General features: G+C 37.7%; 1 protein-coding gene across 1 annotated transcript in view; it reads right to left on the reverse strand.

Annotated features, from left to right (window-relative positions):
• ano2b (anoctamin 2b) overlaps positions 1–14,507 on the reverse strand; it is a 50,933-nt gene extending 36,426 nt beyond the window's left edge. The window contains exons 1-3 of the mRNA XM_055231493.1: positions 14,398–14,507; positions 12,227–12,268; positions 9,711–10,091 (exon numbers count right to left, since the gene is read on the reverse strand). Of these exons, the coding sequence (XP_055087468.1) occupies positions 9,711–10,091; positions 12,227–12,268; positions 14,398–14,481 (507 nt within the window). The 5' untranslated portion in view covers positions 14,482–14,507. The remainder of the gene's footprint in view (positions 1–9,710; positions 10,092–12,226; positions 12,269–14,397) is intronic.
• Between the last annotated feature and the right edge of the window lie 2,579 nt (positions 14,508–17,086).

A 17,086-nucleotide genomic window follows, 5' to 3' on the forward strand; every position in this document is an offset into this window, starting at 1 on the left:
TTCTACAAAGACAGGACTTATTAGAATAGACTGAAAATGACCCAACAGTCTGCAACAGACAGACAATCTGACAACTTCACTCAATGCCAAATTCTTTTCATCAATGTTTTTTTTGTTGTTTTTTTTTTTTACAGTGACTACTTTGGGCCACACTTCCCATTCTCCTCCTCATATTTTATATAGTAAAGTCAGACTTGATCCACAGAATTGAGATGGCACAGAGGGGGAGCACAAACTGTAACTGTACCCCAGACCCCCCAGCCTCATATGGGACAGTGTAAACGCAGAAACCTGAACTGTCTCCTCTTCACATCTGAAGCACTGCTGATGGACACATAGAGTCACTTCACTGGCATTCTCTCAGGTTCAGTTACATCACCCCAGCACACAAGGCTGGAGCGAGACACAACTCCCACAAGATGAGATCAGATATGAGATTGGCTCCACAAGAACTTTTTTTATTATATATTTTTGCTTTCATTTTATATATATATATATATATATATATATATATATATATATATATATATATATATATATATATATATATATATATATATATATATATATATATATATATATATATATATATTCAACCAATATTATTATCAGCATCAATATATTGCCCATCAGTGTGACACTATTACATTACAATCGAACATTCAGTACATCAGTTCAGGCCACATTATTATTATTATTATTAACATTTCTATCTATATGTAATATAAATATGTGATTTAAATGGATTACTGCATAGATAATTTACAATATCACATTTTAGATTGCTGGTGGACACTGCCTCTATCTGAAGGGAGGGGCTTCAATCTGACCATAAGTGAAGAAGCGTTTTTTGTTTTTTTGTTTTTTACATTTGATCCCAAAGTCTTTATGAACCATGTTACCATAGTGGCCTGTAAATTAATTTGAGTAAATCATTTCACTTTTCTGTTTAGGCATTCATTAGCAAATGTAGCATTTTTTTTTCTCCTCAGTTGTGTTTTTTATCACCTGTTGCTCTTTGTTGCTTAGAAACTGCAACTACTTTCAGAGACCATCAATTGTAGGTAATAGCCTTCTCTCAAATGGAGTTAAATTGAGGAGTGATGAAGTGATGAAGAGGTAGATGACATTAATGGGAAATCTTGGGGTATTTCTGTACAATTTATACTTTGAGAAATTATTATTTATCATTTTGGGCCAAATGCAAATTTTCTGATCATTTCAACAGAAGAGGATGGAAGAATAATATGGCCACCACCATAATTACAAGGATTATAATGTTAAACCAATTGCTCATTCGCAGTTCTGAAATGTCCAAAACAGATTAAAGGTGTGTCATCTTGTGGGGTGCTGTGCTACCCATAGAAATTGTGATCTAGGTTCCACAAAACATATGCAGATGGCACAGACTCCACATGGACTGAGAATCAAACTTTTACTCAAGATTTCCAAACTTGTCTGTCTCTGGTGAACATCTTATAACCACCACATTCTCTTTTACATGTTAGTGAGGATAAATTATATCAATAAATAGTAAAATAAAAAAATCAATTCTCTCAACTGGACAGGTTTTTTGAGCGAAGACGGCTTCTTCAGTTCTGGTCAGATTGCTGATGGACACTCCTTTATATTTATCTGAAGGGAGGGGCTAACTACACTGAAACTAACACACCTATTTGTTTACAGTTTCTGTTTGGGGGCTAGGTCTCTGAGCTACACTAAGTGCACACTGTGCTTGAGTCATATTTAGCATAATCGTTCAGGCCCCTGGGTGCTCTCACACCTATTAGCATATTGGCTAGCCATATTGTTTTCCTTGTTTAGATTTAGGGCTGAGGATGTTATAAATAGGAGATAAATGATGTCTAAAGTCCTCATTCAAAAAATTGTGTCTTTAACTGTCCTCTCAAACCATTTGTTTTCTTTGGCTAGGAGTACCTCACTATCTTCAAAGAAGTGGTTTGTGGCTTTGAGATGGAGATGTACAGCAGATTCAGGTTCTAAGGAGCATGTCTGTAAACAACAGATGTGTTAGTTTCAGTGTAGGTAGCTCCTCCCTTCAGATGTGTATATATATATATATATATATATATATATATATATATATATATATATATATATATATATATATATATATATATATAGATAGATAGATAGATAGATAGATAGATAGATAGATAGATAGATAGATAGATAGATAGATAGATAGATAGATAGATAGATAGATAGATAGATAGATAGATAGATAGATAGATAGATAGATAGATAGATAGATAGATAGATAGATAGATAGATAGATAGATAGATAGATAGATATGGGGAATGGTTTCACCATTCATTTGTAGCCAATGTGATGGAACGTTCGATTTAACGTAACTTCGGATCACCTGGGCAAGTGATCAAATTGTAGCAACAAGCAGAGATAGAGAATTTGATGATCATGAAAATCTATGGATGACAAGACCACTTTTAGAGAACAGAAAGACAAATATAACAAGTTGTAGCAGGATTGGATGTTTGTGCCACTTACTAACTGCACTTTAACGATTTGACTACTACTGTTTTGGCATGCACATTACAAACACTGTAAGCAGGGAGCCAAGCACTCAAGCCAGAGCCTAATCAGCGTTTGTGATCTGAATTTGCACATGCTGATAATCAAATGCACTGCACTGCTCCATAGAAAACATCACAAAACCATCACTAAATCTCTTCCTACACATTCTGCTAAAATGCTTTGAAAATTAATTCTCTTTTTTTCGCAGTCCACCTCCACGGGCTGTCTTTCTGTGCTGCGTTGCTCCATCAAAACGCAGGGGTTATAAATATCTTCAGTCTGGAGAAGGTTAATTAGCAAAGGCAGTTTCAATTAGCTCTTTATCTCCTTGGAGGAGGGAGGGGGGTAAGTGGGACAGAGCCAGGGGCATTTTTTTGTGACAGGGAGGGGGCAATTGACTGTGTAATGGGGCAGAGGAGGGAGAGAAGAGGAGAGGGGATGGGTAAAAGATAAATATCAATATGGATCAGAGCAGTTAGGAAATGTAAACAAGGGGCTTCATTAAAACTGTAAATTATACACTAGGGGTCCTCAAAATTGTGAATATTTTATCAGATTAACAGGAGAAAAACTGGGGATATGTTATGGGCAAACAAAATTAATTTAAGAGATAACTGTGTCAAAACAAATGTATTGATTGACCCCAGTGGACCACAGTATTTCATTAACATGACTCACACCAGACTGATATGCGTGGCACACACTCTCGCCGAAAGTGATAGGCAAAACGTGGAACATCATGCCGAATATTTGAATCTGTGGTGGAAGCATCACAACAGCGGAACAAGACAAAACACTTTTTGTGTCCAGTTGAGAGAAAAGCACAGACATCTTCCCTGTCCAGTGCTTGCCTTCTGCACATGTTTCACAAACAAAATCAACAAAATAGTCTGTACTAAAATAAGCTGAAGTACGTCTGTTGGCGTTGCCATGTTTGTTTGGTTCGCTTGGGCACTTTGCCTTTAGCTTCTGCACAAACCTCAATGCTGCTCTGCCACTGGTCTGCCCTGGGGGAATTTGAACCTTACACCCTTACAGCAGACGGGATGAAATTTGAAATTTGATATGGTATTAAGCTATTGTTTTAATATTTGTTTGTAAGGTATGCAAGATTGAGCTTATCATCTCTAAGATGAAAGTCAAAAAGCTGCAGAAAATCTGATGCAATGAAAAGAAATGAAAACCTGCAGACCAATCTTTCAAACAATGGTATGGTAAATCCTATCACATTAGCTTCAACTTAAATCAAGACATTTACAGGCACACGGACAAGCATGTGGCATGTCAAACCACTTGGCCATGTTACAGGTCAGATCTGTGGAGCAGTTACCACACTTATAGTTAGAATGCATGCGTTTCAAGTTACTTTTGACCAATAAAAAAAATAAATAATCCATGCTGTGAAACAATTCAAGTCAAATTAAAACATCTTCATGGAGATAAGATAGGGACAAGATTAGAGATTGTAGTGTGGAAAAAAGACAGTGTGCCGTTACTGGGAAAATTTGGGACCCATGAACCTCTACTTCACAGTTTTTAGAGCAGACAGAGGACGTAGTCGAAATCGTTGGTTGTAACTGTAATGCAGCGATCAGTGTGTGGTTATCAGGATTACATTTTCTCTCCCTTCTGTGTGAACACCTGCAGTGAGGGTGAAGAGTTATAAAAAATGCATGAGCCATTTTGAGTGACATTTAGCTCTGTAAATATCACCCACTCTTCCACATGTGCGCATCCTCTCAGCTCCAGAGTTTGCTCTTATAGAGTTTTGCATCTGACGTACTTTCACTCTTGGGTTTAGAACGGAACTAATGTGATCGATAAAGAGTACCACTGTTCTGCATGTCACCTGTTTAAAAATTACTTAACAAACTACTGATACATTATTGTTATATAATATGTATTTTTCAGAGTAATGTAAGAATATAATATTGTGCACGGTGATGCCTTGTTGATGCGCTGTTGATGTCTTCTAAAACTGACAGCCAAAAAAAGGATAGGAAACTATAAACAAAATATTGGAGGAAGATTGCCAAATTCACAATAATGGCAAAACAAACTTAAAATTCAGAAGTTTGTAATCTTTAACTTTAGAAGACTACAAGTAGAGCTGGGTGATATAGCAGTAAAAATCAAACCGTAATCTGATTCCTGTGAAAATATTGTGAAAGCATCATAATCTGAGCAAATCAATTTTTGTTAAAAAAAAAAAAAAAGTGTTTGTGATCTGAACTACCTACAACTATAAGCTCCTTACTTATGACTTACTTATTTTTTATCCAAGATGGCTTTGTTTTGCCCTGGTGTTCCTGGGTTTTGTTGTACTTGCATTGTTGTTCTGCCCTAACTATATATTTTGTATATCATTGTATATTAACCATCATTATGCTGAAGCAAGTTCCCACTATTCAAAACTTATTCTGATCCTTTTTGACATGTACTTAATTAAATGTTAGGCTGTCCATAATTGTACAGTGATAAGGTCTTGTCTCCCTCGGATCTAACTCCTGTGTTTAAGCCTCCACAGGTTGGACACACACAGCCCTCTGCACCTGAATCCACACGTAGCAGTGATTTAATTAAAAGTGTGCTTTAAGAGGATGTCCCTGTGAGTCCGAAGGTCAGCTCAATAAGCCCCAGACACAGTCAACAGGCCTGACATTTGAGTTCCAGCTTTGCCTTTTTTACACCGAGCAATTAGTGTTAAATTGAACAAGCCGGACACAGCCGCTGCAGCTGAGATGAAAGCTCTCCAGATGTGGGACTGAACGGGGCTCAGAGGGATTATATTGACTCAGGTAACTCCAATTTAATTAATTGAATGGAGTATTTGGTGAAGTTCAGCCCAATGATAAATGTAAATTCCACAGAGTTTGCACCTGATTTTGAACCGTGAGTGAAAAACATGTTTCACAATTAACTTTTAGCCCCTCCCTCTCTCTGCTGTTGGACCATGACAAAGAAAGAACTGGAATAGTCACACACAGTTGTTTCCACGTGGTTCTCGCCCAGTAAGTTTCATTGTTTAACTGTCAGCTGTTTTTAAAGGTTTTTTTCTGAACAAGAAGAAAAAACAAGTCAGTCCTTTTCATTTGATGTTTTACAAACAATAATAAAACAATAGAAGACAGTGGTGAAAGTCATGGGGAAATGCCAGATTGAACAAGTTTTTAGTAGTGATTTGAAGTCCGAGTTCCTGATGGGTTGTAGGAGTGAGTTCCAGAGGGCGTGGGCGGCGCCAGCGAAGGCTCGGTCCCCCAAGGTTTGGCGTTTGTCCTTTCTCCTTCGTTACAGAAGGCATTCCTGGGATATCTCATAAAATACTTAAATGGGCCCTTTAAGCTGTCTTCTGTCTTATCTGCTTTCACTTATTCATGAATGTTAAGTTATACCACTGAGCGTGCCACACCTTTAAGTGAACTTAACTTTATTCTCCTTGGCATATTTAATTAGGAAAATCTAGGAGTTATTACAATCCACTCTTGTTTGTACTGGCTCCCTGTAGTGATTCGATCCGGTCCCATTGAATCCACGCAAGGAGATAAGGAGCTATCAGAGTCACCGCTAATCTGATCCGGGCTTAGGCTTCATTGCCACACTGTCAACAATCTGATTAGAACTGCCACAGAGCGTGCGGTGTGCCAGCTGGATGCCAACCAACGCCCGCACAGACGGTCACATGGTCACCGCTAAAGAGGGTCTTCTCACATACCTGCACTGTGTTATGTAATACAGAGGTCAGTCATAACATTTCATTACTGAAGACAGAATTTGCTCATTTTGGGAAGTTCAATTGCTATTCATAATTAAAATAACTGATATTTAGAATCCAGAGGTGGCTAACCATTAGGTGAGCAGTGACCATAATGCAATTTACATGGTTTAAAAAGTGGCAGATTTCGAAAAATGATGAAATGTCTAAAGGGAAAATGTACAGGATTTTTACTTCCAGAATTAGATATGCTTTGTTCACTTCTTATTCTTTTCTTTCTTTTGTCTTAAGCCAGTTCCTGTCAGATAATAACATTCTTCCTTTCAAGGAGCTCAAGCAATTCATATAAATGCACTCCCTCTCCCAATGCCCTATTTCCACCGCAGCAGCAGAACCATCAACCTCCTAACCCTCTCCATCCAGCTCCATGTGTATCACACTTGTGTATAATAGGCCCTTGATGTTTTCACCTCCCCATTTCTACCCATCAAAAAGAACAATTCAATTGCACCTTGATTTGTTTTGTTTTTTTGGTCTTTTGTGGTTGAAGGGGTATAATTATAATATGTAGCCTCAGATCAAATCAAATCAAATCAAACTTTATTTATATAGCACTTTTCATACAAAAAAAAGTAACACAAAGTGCTTTACAAAGCATTAAAATCAGTCCCACCCACCAAACCCACCCAGCCACCCGACAGCCCAACAACCCAACCCCAACACATCAATAATCATAACCAAACAACCCCCCACCCCAACACACACTCCCACCCCCCACCTCAACACATGTTAAAATACTTTGGTTTCATTTAAAATATGTTTAAGTGGAACAGGCTGGATAAAGATGAACCAGATGAGAGAGCGCCACCAGATGACCAGTTGTTGCCATTTTTACAAATTTCCCACCTCTTCAGCCCATTTTTCCAGCATTTGTACCAGCCAACAAGAGGTGCCTCAAGGAAGACTATATTTCAAGGTGCTCTATGTCATGTTTCTGGTGGAGTGTCTGCTATCTGCTAGTCACCAAGTGCGTTATTGCTTTTTACTGGAGTTTTGACCTATAGCTTGGCTGGGTTGTGCCACCTGTGTGTCTCCATTGCATAAAATTAATGTCATACTGTGGAACATTCTGTTCAAAGCAGTTGCATCTCCATAGAGAAAACCTGGTGGTAAACCCTCCACCAGAAAAAAGTTGCATAGTGTACCTTTAAACAAATCAAATAAATACTATATTAAGTTGAAAAGAGCTACCTTTAGAGCTTTCGAATGACAGCACTGTCACATAATTGTTTTAAAGGCGTCTGTAAAAGTCAAGCCAGAAATGGTCACTTTCCTGTGGATTAGCAAATCAATACAAACTGGGTCACAACTGCTCAAGTCACTACAGCCACTGTCAGACACTACCAGGGGCCAGAGAGGACTCCCATTAATCAGCCTCAATTCACTTTTTAAAGTGACAATTAATGTATTTTCTATGGAAAAGAAAAAGCATATCCACACACCACAGTTCCTTAGAGCTCCCAAATAGGTATTTTAATAGTACCACAATGTGATGTTTAGGGTTTAAGCCTTTCTTCAGACATGAATTCAGTGAATTTAACAGAATTAATTAAATTCATTCAACAGGACGTCTCAGCTTTTAAAGACTCTAGTCCAAACGGCTCACACTGACTCATTTGTTTGCAGTTGTCAGTTAGTTGCAGGGCTGCTACATAGGCACAGGCGGATGACCATTCACTCTCACATCCATTCACAGAAGAGAACGGATGAGATCTCAAGTCTCAAGATGTCTAGTTCTGGAGAGGAACAAAACAACCTTTTTCTGAATGGCATGGTTACATTTAACTTTACATAACAGTAGTAGCTTGATACAAAGATGTACATAGCTTCAGTCAAATGTGAATATATATATATATATATATATATATATATATATATATATATATATATATATATATATATATATATATATATATATATATATATTATTTTTTTTCAGTACAATATAATTCATGTGTCAAAAATGTGTTATTGTTATTTTAAGATTATTCACAATTATTGATTGAGTATGGCCTAGCAACAGTGAAGTCTTCTGTTCACTTTCAACTCACCATTCCTGATGTGTGACCAGCTTTATAAAATTTTCATTTCTGAAACCTCAATAATCTCAATTATCAATTAACCTAATAAACTTAACATCCCTGGTATGCCCAACAATCACAAATGAAAAATGTATGTGAACTGCTGTAGTCGTGGTGTGACACCTCGGCAGAAACCCTGAAACTGACACCTGTTTCTTTGTTCACACTCATCCAGGTTACAATGCTGATGTAATCCATGAACTACCTACCTTTGTAATATCTCCACAATATAAGAAAGCATTTAAATACAGCTAAAATGATATAATGCAGTCTTATAACTGGGTTGTACTGTTTTCACATGGACCTGTGGCGTCTTAGTTGGTCACACCTCATTACACTGTGAAATGTGAGCTGTGACTGACTGCAGCTCTAATGGACATTCGAGGAATTGGGTGTTGCTCATCAGGCTGGAGGAAATGCTTCAAAACTGTTATAACTAAAGCCTGTTAAATGTTGACTACTCTATTTGCATCTGTTATATTCTCTGTATTTTAGCAATAGAGACAAGACCCTCATGTTTATGTTTTCTGTATAGGGAGAAACCATAGATTGGATATATAAATAGACATTGCTAACCTGCTAGCTGCCACATTCCAAATAGGAAGTGAGCATGGGCGCGCTTCCAGCTCCATCGACTCTGGCTCTAATCCACTTTCTATTGAAAAACTGTCGCCCCTCTCTCTGTAACTGCTGCTGCCAGGCTTGTTATTTTGGTCTTAAAATGTTTGTATTGACCCACTCTACGGGATCCTGGTATTTTTATTTTGCTATTGTGCCAGTAAATTAAGATATGAAGATATAAGCTTCATTTGACTGGAGACAAAAGCTATGGGTGACATCACATTCCCTTAGTTCACTTCTTCAAACAGTCTATGGGAGAAAATCATGATTAACCCATATCCAAAGCAGGTTTAAGACAGAAAATGATGACTAAACTTCAGCAACTTGATGAAACCATGACTATAACCCAACAAATCAGGACAAACAAAATCAACACTGGTCTCCACACAAAGACTTTTGCTACCAAAAAACATAAATGCACAATTCATAGTGTTTTCAGTTCATTTGCTGGTTCCAGGCAAGTTTAAACATTTGTATTAATCAAACAAATGGTTTATAAGTCTGGATAAAGGTGTGGTGGCCTGATCAAGCATCTATTAAACACATCCATTTCAATAATTCACTAGACTGACCTCTAGATTATTAACTCTCTGCTTTGTATAGGTTTCAGTATGTGACCATTAAACATCTTTACACTTAGGCATCACTTTAACTTTTAACCACAGCAGTAGCTCCTTACCTCTTTGTCCCTCTCGATCTCCAGTCCCGCCTCCATCAGACTGGCCTCAAACTCTTGCCTGATCAGTCTCATCTCGTGGTCCACAGGCTCGATGCTCTCCTGGCTCCCTCCAGCCCCCAGCTCCATCAGCACTTCCCCCACACTGGCAGGAGGGCCCCCGGGTACCCCCATGGCTCTCCTCTCTGCTCCTTCTGAGCTCACAGATGAGGGGAAGTTCCCATTGGACACCACTGAGACCTGGTCATGGGTGGTAGAGGTGGAGATGCGTATAGAGCCATGTCTCCTGTGGTGGAAAACTAAAACGTAGTCCACTTTACGTTGTCCGTCCGAGAAGAAAAGGCCCTCTCCGTTGGAACTGTGGCTCTCGGGTGAACCCACCACCTGGAGGACAGAACAAAGTGAAGAAAAATGATCAATTCGACTCTATTTGCAAAGTACATAGATTATTAAGCAGGGTTAGTCCTGTGCTGCTGTGGGATTTTTAAGTCAACTAACAGGTTAAGAATTTAGACTAGTAACTGATGATGTTGCTTTCAACATCAACGACCTTCTAAAACATATTTACATAATATTCATAATATATTAATTTATGACTTAACTCTCTATAATGGCTTAATGCAGCGTAGAGAGTTAATACTGCATCAAAAGTCAAAAGAAATAATAATATTGCGTATATTATTGTGGACAGTATATACTGCAAGCTGAAGCTCCTACGTCCAGTTCTTCAGAATAATGATAGCATCAAAGAGGAAAAGTTGCACAATATAATATAATATATATATGATGATATACCATTATGCACTTGAAGTTTTTTGTAATCATCAAATGTAGCTATTCAGATGGTTAGCAGGTGGTTTATTTTATAAACAGGAAAGCAGTTCAGGAAAGCAGTTTTCCCTGAGCTGTGGAGTGAGCATATAAAGTGGCATTTGGGTCTCAAAAAAAATATATATAAATCTTAGCGGCAGAGTGGGCAGCAGGCTTACCTCTGACACTTCAGTCTTTATTTAGACAAAGGCAGAGTAGAGAGGAGACTAAACACTAGCACACTCAAATTCAATACATCCTGTGGAAGCTCTGCCATTTTCCCTATTGTAAGGTGCTGTACTGTGACATTATGTGCTAACAATCTACAGTAGTTCTTCTACAGAGAAAGTAATTGTGGATAATAGTAAAGTAGAAGCCACCTGTAACTGCTGTAGGCTGTAATAATGACTTACATTTGAGTCCTAAGCAGAGACTGGAATAACCATAGAAAGTGTTGCTATGGAAGCACATTCAGTAGCAACCGTTTCCATTTGTTATTGTGCAATGAAGGGAATGGAAATTGTTCCAGCAATATTTTACTATTGCCATAATAGACATAATAGAATGCTAGTATATGCATACACATTTGCTAACTTGGGCAGCATTCACACATGGTTTGATCCTTGTTTAGTCTAGGTGTAGAACGGGTTTAGTCATGGTCGAGTCCTGGGCTAGGTGTGGTCTAGTCCTGGTTAAGGTCTGGTCTAGTCCTGGTCTAGTTTAGGTTTAGTTTTGTTTAGTCCAAATTAAATCCCACTTTTTATGTGGTGTTTCTGTAAGTGTGAACGCACCTGTCGAGACAAAAATAACAGCGTGTAGCTTGTATTATGACTTTTCCTTTAGGTGCCTAACTAAACACTGTAAGATCTATATTTTAGTGTTATGGGCTATTTGGCTTATATATGTGTATGATCAACAGCAGGCTTGTAAGAAAGTAGGCTAATTAAAGCACGCCAAATATTTTAAATCAAGTTTAAACTCTGCCAATGGCTAATGTGATATTGCCAAATCTATTCAAATTTTAACATACAGTTTTAGCAGCTTGGGTTGTAGACAAATGCAGACAGTTATTGATAACACTTGTTGTAGTCTATTGTTTGGTAACTATTTTATTTATTTATTTATTTTTACTGGCACCACTCACATACTCACATAATTAAGCAGCCTTAATAATTAAATTCACATTAAGATAGCCTTGCTTACGGATGCACCTCCATGTAAGATCAATTCTTTTTCTTCTTTATTCATTTATAACCTATGGAGAAGCCAACCCCAAGACAGGTTTAATAATATACAAAATAAAACTAAACAAATGTAATCATGGGGTAATAAGTTCATATGTGATCATATCTTGTGTAAATGTTGTGTAAGTAACCTGCTATAGCTAGTTGAACAATAAACAATGAAGCTGCGATTCCTCCATGGAAACATATTCCTGGCATTTTATTTTACGCGCATGGAACACGGGTTCTTAGAAAGTGCGCACCAAGGACAGCTCCCTGGAGGATTCCATGTGGCAGTGTGATTAGCCACATTTATGATAAAGCATACTAGCCTGTTTGATTTCTGAAAATATTTTAAATAGTACAGTTGTTATTACATGTACATTTGACATGCATTTAAGTGTGACTTCGTCCGTTTGGTAAAGCTGTCTCAACTTGAAAACGGAGGAGGAAACTTGGCTCAAATGTCAATGAGTGTTTACTTACCGGTATCTTGTCCTCACTCGGAGAGATCTGCATGTTGTTAGGCTTTGAAAAAAACATAAACACACAAAAGTGCATCAAACAGTGTGTCCTGTAAGGGGTAAAAACATCGCCTAATCTTCACCGTCTCCATCACTAACCCACGCGTAAACATTGGCTAAGATTTCTCCTGATAATCCATGGATTGATAAGAACGGTGCGAAAAAAGTGCGCATGGTTTGGCTCGTAGCACTTTCAGAGTGAGTTGGAGAGGAGCAGAGTGCTGCGCTGCCTGTACCAGAGCCGCTCTCCATCTATCCCACTGGAGACTGTGAGAGCGTCTCTGCGCGCTGTGGGCGCTAGCGCTCTGCACTGTAAAACTGTACAGCACAGCTATCAAAGTGGGTGGGCTTTCGTGAAGCTAGACCCTAACTGAGGAGGATCAGTGGGTAAAAACAGGTAGAAAATGTAAATAGGGTAGCTATAGCTTCTGATAAACACATTTTCACAACTTCAGGACTGCTTTGTTATGACATAGGCTTTCAAATGTAGACCAGGGTGTAAGATTTAGTCCTAATTTAGACCTAGACTAGATTTAGATTCACATGGTGTTCATTTTATGTTCAAGTCTATCTATTCACTGCTTTGCTTTTTCGTTTGGCCTTTGCACCTTTAAAATGAGAGTTGGTGTGAATAATCTGAGAATGATCTAGACCCACTACCACTACCACTGCCCCATGATGAACCAACCCAATCAGTATCAGTATAGACTATATGTGCACTTACCTAAACAAAGCCTCTACTCTATCTTGAGCTTATATTGTATCAGTGAGCTCTTGTATTTGCCTATGAAGATTTTTACAGTGCAGGCAGAGCGAGTGGGCAGTGCTGTTGCCTTGTCAGGATGTTCATCTAGACCAAATCAAACAAGGGCTTTCCCAGTAGTATTTACAAATCTAATCTTTTTTGTTATCCTTTTTCCTCGAAAATGAAAATAGAGATACCATGTTATGTAATGTCCAGTTGTTCTTAATGATGATGCACCACATTCATTTAGTTCTGGTTTGGACTTTTTGGTTTTGGTGGTTTAGTCCTGATTTAATCCTGATTTTGTTATGCGTATTAATTCATATGCCCAAGAGGTATTGTTCTACTTTTGTTCTGATTTAGTCCTAATTTGTTTAAACATTTGTACTACTTGTACTACATGTTCTGTGCTTAAGTTCTGTAACCATCAGCCTGCAGAATGACAGTGGCTTTCAGTTGGCTGCTGTCTCTACTGTAAAACTCTGTCCAGATTACTAAATTTGCTGCCACTGTGCGTGCTTTGAACCAGGATTCTCACACAAATGTTACATTTTGACTGTTATTTCTACTATTACCACAGAAGAATGACTTTAATGAGAGTTCCACACGTACTGCCCAGTCATAAAAATGATGCAATTCTTTGAAATCGCAAGAAACTTTGCCTCCTCATGGTTTTATGCAGAACAAGAAAATGGGAACACTGACCAACACTAATGAGAATAAATCCAAAAATGAATTGATAAGTCTGTTTTAGTGCACAATATAAGAAGCTATGTTGGGCACTGCAATAGCAGAAATTGTACTGAAATATATGTTTATATGTATTTTTATATACAAACAAAATGGGTAAGATATGACCAAGACTGAAGTAGGTTTGATGAAAGGCAAAACTATATTACACTGAATTTCTTTATTTTGTAACATGATGTACATGTTTGAGATAGATTTGTATATTTGTGTTACCTTGCTATAGATAAAATACATGAGGTGACAGTAGTGGTCAGATGTGATTTCAGCTCCCACAGATGAATGCTGTCATTGTGTCCTTGGGCAAGGCACTTGACTCACCTCACTCCTAGTGTCTGTGTACACTGGTGTATAAATGTGTGTGTGAATGGGTGAGTGGCTCCTTAATGTATGCACTTTGAGTACTTTGAAGGTGGAAAAACGCTATATAAAAATGTGACTATTTACATATCAATCAGCATTTTCTCCCTGGCATTTAATTCTAGCTAGACTTTTTATGTGAAGCATTTTGGGCAGTTGAAGTATTGTATTTAAATGTGTTATACAAATAAAACTGAATTGAACTGAACTGAATTACATTTAAATAAATAAATACATCTGTTGTTATATATTCTGCCAAAATGCATTAAATGTTCAATTACATCTAGAAGACTCTGAGCTTCCTCCATCCAGGGCTCCTCCTTGAGTGCGATGGGTTCGAGGATGTTGTAGGGCATCGGCTCCATGCCCAACCCCGAAAAGTCCCGGGCCAAATGAAACAGACCATCGCTATGTATGGACGAAGACTCACTCAGAGCTGTGGCTGCTCTAATGAAGCTCGAGGCATTGGTCCGAGATTCTGCAGAAAAGAAACAGAAAAGAGCCATTACATCATTCAGTGAGTATGACTTTTCAGACACAAAAATACATATGAGAGAGAGAGCGCAGTATAAAACAGATGAATTATGAGAGATGGTGCCAGAAAACTAGATGCACTGTGTAAATATGGGTCAGATCTGTGAAGAGGAGACCCCACTTATTTTTTCTTTCTTTATTAAAACAGGAATCTTGGGCTCTCTTTTGCATGAACGCCCTGTTTAAAATACAATAAAGACAGAAAAAGAAACAAAACAAACAAGTATACAAGTCCATATAAAACATTAAAAACAAGTGCAGATGTGTGTATAAAAGTTTGTTACCAAATTATTAAACTGCAATTGTGTTATCAAAGTACCCTGTTTTGCTTCTCCTTGGAGGGACAGTAAGATTTTCTTTTTCCAATGTATTATACACTTATCAAGCCAGCTCAAACTGATTAATTTTTCCATCTTTTTTTAAATCGCAATTAGAAAAATATTGCTGCCTCAAAAAAATACTTTTGCAGACAGAGACAAATGCAATGCGAATAACAATGAGCCATTTTTCAAACACTGAGCCTGCATAACTGTCAACTTGTCTCACATTAATGCACAATTGGGAAAAAAAACAACTTAATAGTTAGTTTGCTTTTGTAATTATTTTTGTTGTCCACGACGCTTAAAACCAACTTCTGTCTCAAATTTTTGGCCTGTAAAGTTATGTGTAGTTGCGTCATAAACTCTGCTGTCCTCTGTGGCTTTCTCTGTGGGTGAAATGTCCGCATCATTATTCTGATTTATTCGGATGAAAATGTTGTTGTTTCCTCAATCAGAGGTAACAACAGCAGAGGTTGCATTTTACCAAAACGCTTCTTACTTTTATAACATTTGACTGGTATTTTCTGGTGAATAGCTCGCCACCTAGTATTTGTCCCTGAAGATGTTATTACAGTGCCTGAAATGTTCCACAGTATGGCATTAAATATAAAGCATATTGCATTTATTTCATTACAAGTGCTTTTATTGCTTACCACTCCAGAACGGGCTTGTAACTTACCTACTTCTTTCCATAAATGTATAGATATGTTTATAGTGATAGTGTAGAACATTCCAGGTAAAATAATCTCCATGACGACCATCAGAAACATCTCCACGGAGACCATCAGAAAAGATAAAAGATACAGTGCACCTTTACAAAACAAAATAAAGATTGTCTCCATGTATTATTAACACGTTTTAAATGTTTAAAAATAAAAACTCAATTTGGATTTAGTATTATTTTTATGCCTTTATCTTTTATTACATGCACTTTTGAATAGTTTTGTTAATAGTACACAAACTGAATGTGTTACAATGGTAAAAGGGACAGTTCCTCCTCCACTCTCACATTTGGTTCCTGCTCCAGTCCTAAATGTGGCAGATGGCTCTCGATTAACGGCCTTTGTGCTAACGTGTGAGTATTCTTTTAGAGTTTGTCTCATTGGAAGTGACACGTACTGCTGCTACTTTCCATTTAGAGACATAAATATGCACAGATGCCCTGCAGAGCCAAGGTTCACACTGAGCAAATTGTAATGGGTTGGTCAATCACAGCTGTCATCAAGCACTCGGCGGTAGACTCGGATTCGCCTTAGCAACAAGAGAACTGTATACTAATATGGCACTCTTGGAAGAGTTTAAGATGATGTACGGTTCTGCAATATAATGATAAAATATCGAATTGTGATCTGATTTTGGGAATGATATATTGGTCAGCCTCTGTCTAGCTGAGTGACAGGTGGATTTAACCAATCACAGTCAGAGTCAGAGCTCTAAAAATCTTCATATGAACTTTTTGACATGTCCCCTATCACTATTGGTAAAAATGTAGCAGTTTGGGGGGGAATGTTTGACCCAAGACCACAACAAGCTGTAGTAATTCATGGAGATTTTTGACAACATCTAACAAAAAATATTACATACTACTCCCTAGGTATTCCCCGACACAGATACATAAAACTATATACTCATTTTCATTCATTATGGACACATTTCATAGTACACAGTTTCATTTTTTCTCTGCATTTGACATATTCTTGTTGTTCAAAAATACTTTGGAAAAACAGTGGGATTGTCTCTCCACAGTTTTGACATGTAACTTGGCATGGTGGAGTCATCTGTATGTCTCTATAGATGTTTTTTATTCCATACTGTGGCATTTTCAAAGTGAAGTAATAATATCGCCAGGGACCCTCCACTAGAAAGGTTATGGAGCACATACATCTTATATGAAAACTTCTCAAAATAAGAATCATCTTCTAAATTCATTTCAACTAAATATTTCTTTTTGCAGTGTGATTTGTGACTGACATCCTGAATGATATAACATTATACTGTGGCTATTTCAGACCCCTCTCAGTAGCCATAGAAACGCAGCATGCTCCTGTTTCAACACGAATCATATTCCATGGCATTTCCATATCTACAATCGTTATCATCATGTTGTACGGGGATA

The sequence above is a fragment of the Periophthalmus magnuspinnatus genome, chromosome 23, assembly GCF_009829125.3.
Source record: "Periophthalmus magnuspinnatus isolate fPerMag1 chromosome 23, fPerMag1.2.pri, whole genome shotgun sequence".
Classification (NCBI taxonomy): Eukaryota; Metazoa; Chordata; class Actinopteri; order Gobiiformes; family Gobiidae; genus Periophthalmus; species Periophthalmus magnuspinnatus.